General features: G+C 43.2%; 1 protein-coding gene across 1 annotated transcript in view; it reads right to left on the minus strand.

Moving 5' to 3' along the window:
• Nucleotides 1-6,203: 6,203 nt before the first annotated feature.
• The window catches only part of OTUD3 (OTU deubiquitinase 3), a 36,336-nt gene continuing 34,598 nt past the window's right edge, over nucleotides 6,204-7,941 (minus strand). Inside the window, exon 7 of the mRNA XM_012801469.2 lies at nucleotides 6,204-7,369. Within this exon, the coding sequence (XP_012656923.1) occupies nucleotides 7,196-7,369 (174 nt within the window). The 3' untranslated portion in view covers nucleotides 6,204-7,195. The remainder of the gene's footprint in view (nucleotides 7,370-7,941) is intronic.

A 7,941-nucleotide genomic window follows, 5' to 3' on the forward strand; every position in this document is an offset into this window, starting at 1 on the left:
CGCTCTTTCAGCCCCAAGTGCCTTTGCCCCTTACCTCTGGTCCTCTCTGCCCTAGTCCAATGTCACCTCCTCTGCCAGCCTTCTTTGATTTCTCTGCTGAACTCACAGTTCTCTCTTCACTATCTCCCTTAGGGCATGGGATCTGTGTCAGAGTACACTGGATCAGAGTTCTATGTCCCCTTTCCTTCCAGGACTGGAAGCTTTTGGGGGTAAGACTCATGACTTTCAAGGCCCAGAAATAAAAGACTCATACCCAGATCTTCGGCAAATGTCAGATGTGTTTTCAGACATTTGGATAAAAGAATAAATTGAATAGAAACTGAATTATCTTGAGAAACCCAAGTCCCTCTACCATAGGGAGGTTCAGGTAAGTTTCTCTGAGATGGAGAATGTTTCCTTCTGCCAAATCAGAATCAAGAAGTGGTAGGACTGGTCTTTTTTTTTTTTAATTTCAGGTTAATGTGAAGGCACAATTAGGTTATAATGTTTGCATTTGTGAGGCAGAGTTCCTGTTGTAGTTGTGTCCTGCCCCCAGGTGTGCCACATACCCTTACATTGTACCTATTAGGCGGGAACACACCAATCCCTCCTCCCTCCCTCCCTCTCCCCACAACCTGAATTGAGTTTTTCTCTTTTGTGGGCATGTTTAGATTGTTCACTGGCTTCACACTGAGTACACTGGATACTTGCCTTTCCTTCTTGTGATACTGTGTTTCATACACATTCTCATTCTTGACTGAGAATGTGTCTCAACTCCATCCAGGTTAACACAAAAGATGCAAAGTCTCCATCATTTTTATGGATGACTAGTATTCCATCGTATACATATACCACAGTTTATGAATCCTTTCCTGGGCTTGATGGGCACAAGTTGTTTCCACAGCTTGGTGACTGTAAATTGAGCTGTGATAAACCATCTAGTACAAATGTCTTTATGATAAATTGATTTTTTTTTTCTTCTGGGTAGATGTCTAGTAATGGGATTGAGGGATCAAATGGAGGATCTATTTTCAGTTCTTCGAGGATTCTCCATACTTCTTTCCAAAGAGGCTGTATTAGTTTGCAGTTCCACCAACAGTGGGCAGGACTGGTCTTGATCCTTTTCAACCAAAAGTTCTAATCTCTGCATCACTGTGGTCTGAGAGTGCCCATTTCATCCAACAGTCCAGCCAAACCCACACTGGAAGAGGGCATATGAATAGGACTAAGCCTCAAGCCACACACTTGCTCGTGTGCCCTTAAGGTGGTGCTTGTAGTATTGTCTGGCTGATGAGTAACTCAGAGCTCCTGGGTTTTCAACCAGGCTTCTCGAAGGCTGCAAGTAGTTAAGGCCTCAGAACACCTGTCTTAAAGACTCAGCCGATCTCCCAGACAGGACAAGTCAATTAGTGCAACCACTGCCCTGGCAGGAAGCCCCTCTCACCTAGCAAGTGGTCACCTGGCTCCAGCTAATCCCTGAAATGGAATTAAGTTAGAGACCATGAAAGTTTTCTAGTGGGGTGGGGGAAGAACCTACATTGGGACATCACCGCAGTCCATTGTAGGATCTTTCTTAAAGCAGCTTAGTTGGGTTCTGGAATCTGGGCCTCATGGGATCAGGAATCGAAGTGTTTGTCCACCCAGAGATGATTGGCCTCTCAGTTGTGGACTGAGAAAAAATCACAAAAGGAAGACACTTTAAGTAACTGTGGGAGAATTTCCTTGCCAGTAGCTGGAATATTCTTTGTTCAGGAAACCATCTTATTGTAGCCCCTTTTGGTATCAAAGTACCAAATTGCTAATTCGGAACACTGCTTATCAAGGACAAAGTTAAGAACAGAGTGAGAGTCCCAAGGCTAAAATCATTAGGACCTGGAGAGGGCGGCTGAGTCAGGGTCATCGTGTGGAAGCAGTGAGGGCTTCCCCTCCCTCCGATTTCCCATGGCCGCCCTTCCCCCTTCCTGTTTTGTGAGTCAGTGCCCCAGACACTGTTGTCCACGTTGTCTAGGGATGTGATCCTCCTCCTGGAATGGGGTCAAACCAACCCACAACGTTCTAGAGGCACCTCAAGGTAGCAGCTGACAAAAACTGGTCCGCGTTTAAACAATTTCCATTTCAAATTATCACAGATGCTCTTAGATATCATGCAGAAATCTTAAACGTTCAGTCTTTCAGAATGGCTCCATCAGGGTGTAGGGCAGCTGTACTCACTAAAGCTCAGTCAGATCCCAAAAGGCAACACAACTAGAACCTCTGACACATGCACACATCTGCCACAAACAAGTCTCTAAAAAAGATATCTCCCAGGACACTCTCTCAGTCTCTCTCACTCGCTCAGATGGTGGTCACGGAGTGATACAAACAACCTGAAACTTGGTTTTTAAACTAGAATTTATTGGTATACAAAACTCCATTTCATAGATAAAGTGGCACATCTTTGCAGCTTCTATTGCACCAAGTATTGAAGATTAAAAACACAAAAAAAGAAACATTTGGTTTTGAAAACACTGCAAATAGCCAAGTACAGTACTTTGGTAAATAAAAAATAAAATGGTTCAGATGAACGCAATCTGTGGAAAGAAACAACATGTGGGAAAGGAACTATGAACATCAGACCACGGTCACATTTCTCACCATCAAGCTCCATAGATAAGGCAACACCTGCTGAGTCTATGGATCATGACCCCATGGAGGTCTCAGATATCTCCAGACTGAAGCTAGAACAAGTATAGTGCAAATAGAAAAAAGAGAAGGCCCTTTCTCCACAGACACACCTGCCTTCGTAAAGGGGATGATGCTCGCGAACACATCCGCATTAGAAGGGGAGACGCAGGGGTGAAGTCTGACACCTGGCTCTTTTCTTCAAATTTCCTCTGAGCTTAGTGCTGGTGAAGGATGCTGGAAGGGTAGCTAGGGAGGCCACGGGCCCTTCCTGCCATGAAAAATGAACCACAGGAATGGGAAAATGTGAGAAGCCTCTCACCAGCATCACTCAAGGGACCTGCCAAGGGATGAAACCCCCCAGCTGAGGTCTGTGACTGAGCTCCAATGATTGTCACGGACGGCTGGAAAGAGAGACCTGTGGGATGCTGACGTGCAGATTAGCGCCTGACTGTGGTTTAGTCCAGCGATCACTACCTGCCACAAGCAGGAGCAGCTCTGTGCCACAGGGATGCCCTGCTGAAAATAAATTCACCATGCCAAAATTCAGACTTCTAGATTATTTACACTGGTTCCAGCCGCTTCTCAAGTAAATTCTGCAAAGATATGAAACACTGGCATCACGCTACGAAGTAGTCCTAATGAGGGCAGTTAGAGAGAGACTACAGAGAGCGACCACTTAGAAGAACCAGTTAAGGGCGTGAGGTTGAAGGGGAATTTTACTGTGGGACGGGAAAGACCTGGGCCACCCACAAGGCACAGCTCTTTCTTATAGCCCAGCTCAGCAGCACACAGTGAGTCACACACTGAACATGCACTTGGTGACTGGTGCTCCCTAATATCTGCACTTCCCCTTTCTCATATGTAATGGCAGATTTTTAAACATGCCATCTGGATCTTCAATTCAGTGACATCAGTGGACAAACACAATTTACTTTAGAGCCAGGGAAACACATCTTATAAAAAGTGCCGTTACTAGATCACCTCAGAACAACTGTCAAAGGCCCCAGAGCATCAATAACACCTGTTCGGAAAGCTGAGCTGAATGAAACGGGAAGTAACATGAATGGCAAACAGAACAAAGGCATCGGACTCCAAGTCTAAACATTCAAAATGGCAAGGCAGAGCCGTGAGGTAAAAAGGTGACGAGCTGTGCACTTACCCAATGGAGAGTCTGAGAGGGCCACCAACGACACACTAAAAGCAGCAGGCTCCATTCTCTTCCCCCGGGAAAGACCCTTTGATCAGTGTGGCTTTCAGTCAACACTGACAAGGAATCCAAGCTTCCTTTAGCTGACCAGATATTTCAGAGGTAAACTGACGGCGCTCTATGTTGACCCAGTAAAACCCAGGCAGAGTCTAAAGAGTTTCTCAGAATGAGAGAAATTGCACATTGACTACAGGGACTCACTATAAGCTTCAGGGCTGAAGTCCACCTCGTCGCCATCAGACACAAGCAGCTCTGTGCCCGACTTCACATGCCCTCCTCCTGCCCCCCACAATCCTATGGTTTCACATTGTACAAGGTCCCTGGGGAAGAAGGGCAGGGCCTTACGGATCACCTGCAGAAAGGCTCCCTCCAAGCCCAGCTCCAGCTACCCTGCAAGGGAGATTCCACTTCACAAGCCCTCAGAACCAAAATGGCCTTGGAAGTGTTTTCAGAGCTTATAAGAGAAACTACAGACAACTTTAACATGTAAACTCGTTCTGCCACAATTCCTCAACCGTACTTTGCTCCTAAAAGTGTACATTCCTATTATTGAAAAACTAAATTTACCTATACACATTCTACCTTTCTAATATCTCCTGGTGGCAACTATATTATTTAGAAGTTGTGGTTTTAGGTTGTTTTAATAGATCTACCCCTCTAATTCAAAGCTGTTGCCACTAAAGTTTTATTTTGACTCATAAAAAAGTCTTTTAAAATCCATAAAACCTTTATATACAGTTTATAAGACCAGTAAGTAGCTATGCACACACCACTGCTCTATCCCGTCTCCTGGCCACACTATAAGCTACCAAGACGGAATTCCATGTAATAGAAATCTCTATCAGCCAAGATGCAACACAGAGGTTAAGACAGATTGAGTTCACATGAGTAACTGCACTAGGGTAACAGTCACTGTCAACAGTCACCCCAGGACTAAACATACCCAAGTATGGCCAACCTCCACTTGGCTATCAATGAAAGAATTTTCACATGCCCACTAAGGCAGCTAGGCATATGGATTCCATCTATCTTACACCCTGCAGTGAGACTGAAGCAGTGAAAACAAAATTCAAACCCTCAGGCTAGAAGATATTGAAGTTGGCTACATGTACCTCATTCCTAATAATTAACATACTAAACCCAGACCAATTATAACTGGAAAGCTATGAAATGGTAATAAAAGAAAATTACTAAAGACATATGATTAGTTTTTAAAACCACTGTTATTATACCCAGAAATGCTATTATCAGAATTAGGTAATTTATAAACAAATGTTCCCAATATTCTTTAATAACTTTTTAGCACCTTCTAAAATGCAACAAGGCTCAAGGCCACCTTCATTAACCAAGTAAATAACGCCGTTCTACTACTTCTGTTTCTGAATCCTACATCTGAATTTCTGGTACACCATCTTGATCAGACAGGATCTGATCTTCTGTACTCAAGCAGCAGCACAAACCAGACAGGAAAGTGTTCACTCAGAAAAGCTCTGCCAGTCAGGAATCTGCCCGGAGTGGCAAGCCAAGAGAGTACAGATGCTGAAGCACTGGCTGCACTCCCTTAGAGGAAGGCCACAGACAGCCTTCACTTGTTTGGACTGAGTACCGCACTAGAGCCTCAAACTTAGGACCCCACAATGTGCAGATGGAAAAAATGTGTGGGTTTTAAAACCTACTAAATACTACAAAGTAATGTACCCAGGAAAAAGCCCAAACCACAATGTCCTGGGAACCATTTCAACAGACTACCAATGCCCCATCCACAGAAAGCCAACAAAGACAAACAAAAAATCAAAAGGCATCATCATTAAAACTGTAGGAAGCAAATGGCCTGCTGGACAATTCAATGAATCCAGGGCCTGCTGGCCGATATGTCTATACACACTGAAACATTTTTAGTTTTACCCTTGTCTCCAAATTTTTATAATTTTAAAATTTGAGGGGTAGGGGAAACAATTAATAATTTATCTTTTGACTCAACATATATTCTTTGCCCAAGTATTAGGTCCCCCAAAGGGAAAGACTGCCCAAGATCACCTCATACATTACAGCTCTATAGTTCATGTCCACCTAATTCCGTTTTTGGAATGCCATCTCTCCACTGCCCAAATCTGTCTATTTCAGAACTATAGAGTCATTCAAAGACTTTAACCAAAATATGTTCTCCATGCTATCCAACCTAAGTTACTGACAACTTCTGGCAAATGCTGGAGGGTTTTCCCAAAATCAAAAGAAACAACAGGGCTTAAATTTTAAAAAAAGCAACATTTTATGAGATTCCATTTCTAAAATACTAAGAACATTTACCAACCTATAAGGTCAGATTATATTTATTTCTCTGAAGGTATCTTTCTAACTCTAGAATAACAGAGAATAGTTATTTCATGTGAACATGAAAAACCTTTGACATTCTTCCAGATTTCTCCTCCCATAAAAGCAAATAATTATTTACTCTCCTCCTAGGTAAAACCCCAGGAATCCCCTGTTGTCCTTCTGCAACTACAGACCCTGCTCTATAGAATTCCCAACTGCATCACAAGCGGTAACCCGCCATTTTCCTGTTGTCAGGAAATAAGAACCAAAGACCAGACAATTCTGTCAACCTCCCAGAAATGCCCAGGCCCAATTAACAGTCAGGTACATTTATCATATGGCTTGAGTGCAAATGAACTAACAGCACCTGCAGCCATATGAAGTGACATCAGCCTCAGGAAGAAAAGAAGTATAGTTTGTTTGTTTGTTTTTTTAATTTCCATCCTGACTACAGGCCACACCCTCATATCACCTTTGGGAGAACAATTCCTGAATTATTTTCTGAGTAACTTGGATTAGAAGAAAATTAAATCTCACAGGTTCCTGAGTTGGAGATCATTTATAAATTACTCTATATGTTAATATCTGTTTGAAAATGAAAGTGAAACCAAGGAAGCTTGTCATTCTGACTTTCTAACAATTACTCTAAACTACTTCACAAACGATTATAGCAAAACTCACCCCAAGTGTTAAGGAAAGATCTCAGGGTCGCTGAACTCCGATTTTTAGGGCAAATAAAGCCACACTTCAAAGGTTTGTTCCTGACCTATTCATCCACCTCTAACACTCAGTATTTTGTATTTGTATAACACAGTATGAATGGCTTCACTGCACTTTCATTAAACAAAACACATCACTGACAAAACTGAACCAAAAACAGGCAGCCTGAAAGAAACTAACTCTGTGTGCGAGCTTAGGTGTGGGTTTTCTTGGTTGTGTTTCACTTTGTAAAAAGACGGCCTCACTGGAAAGCCTGATCCGCAGCACTCCATTTTCCACCGGCTTTTATTTAACTCCCAGGAGGCCAGGGTGTCAGATGTTGAGAGCAGCAAAGGTCTTCACCAAGGTGACCTGTGTGTTCGCATCCGCTTCACTTCTGTTGTTGTCCCTGTGGCTACTTCTCTCCAGGGCTTTGTGACGGTGCCTTTCCTCCTGTCGTTTTTTCTTCTCCAGCCGCTGTTGCTCTCTCTTCTGTTTATTTGTGACCTGAAAGAGAAGACCACTGGGGTGAGTCACCAGGCAGTCGGCTCAGGCTGCTACCTGCCACAGGGTAGATTCTGCCTGACATATGCAAAGGCTACAGACTGCCTTTCAGTAAGAACAGAGAAAATCAGCCTAAAAGACCAGAAATGCTTTATTTTCCAGTACTGCTCTAATTTACATTTAAATTTATATCACCTTGCTGAACTAGCAAACAAGATCAATTCCATTTGCCTCATAAACCAATTTAAAATGACCTAAAGAAACACTAACTAGTCCAGCAAAAGGTTAACACTCAAATAGGCCAGAGGACGCCTTTCTCTGTGTAATAACGCACCACGTAATACTACCAAAATCCTCAGAAGCTTACCGCATCCTTGCCTCTGCCAGGGGCTTTTTACATTTAAGTAGCATTTTGAGCTCAGAACTTCTTGGTCAAAATCTTTAAAACAAGTCCCAAATTCAGTGAAATGAGGGATGTCACATCCTACTTGTGGGAGTGCAGGGCAGGGAGAAGGCTGTACACCCTCTCTGGGAAGCACTTGGTGATTTACAAAAAGGCTGAAAAGGATTTACGT

This window comes from Otolemur garnettii, unplaced genomic scaffold, assembly GCF_000181295.1.
Source record: "Otolemur garnettii isolate 467f Iridium unplaced genomic scaffold, OtoGar3 scaffold00009, whole genome shotgun sequence".
Classification (NCBI taxonomy): Eukaryota; Metazoa; Chordata; class Mammalia; order Primates; family Galagidae; genus Otolemur; species Otolemur garnettii.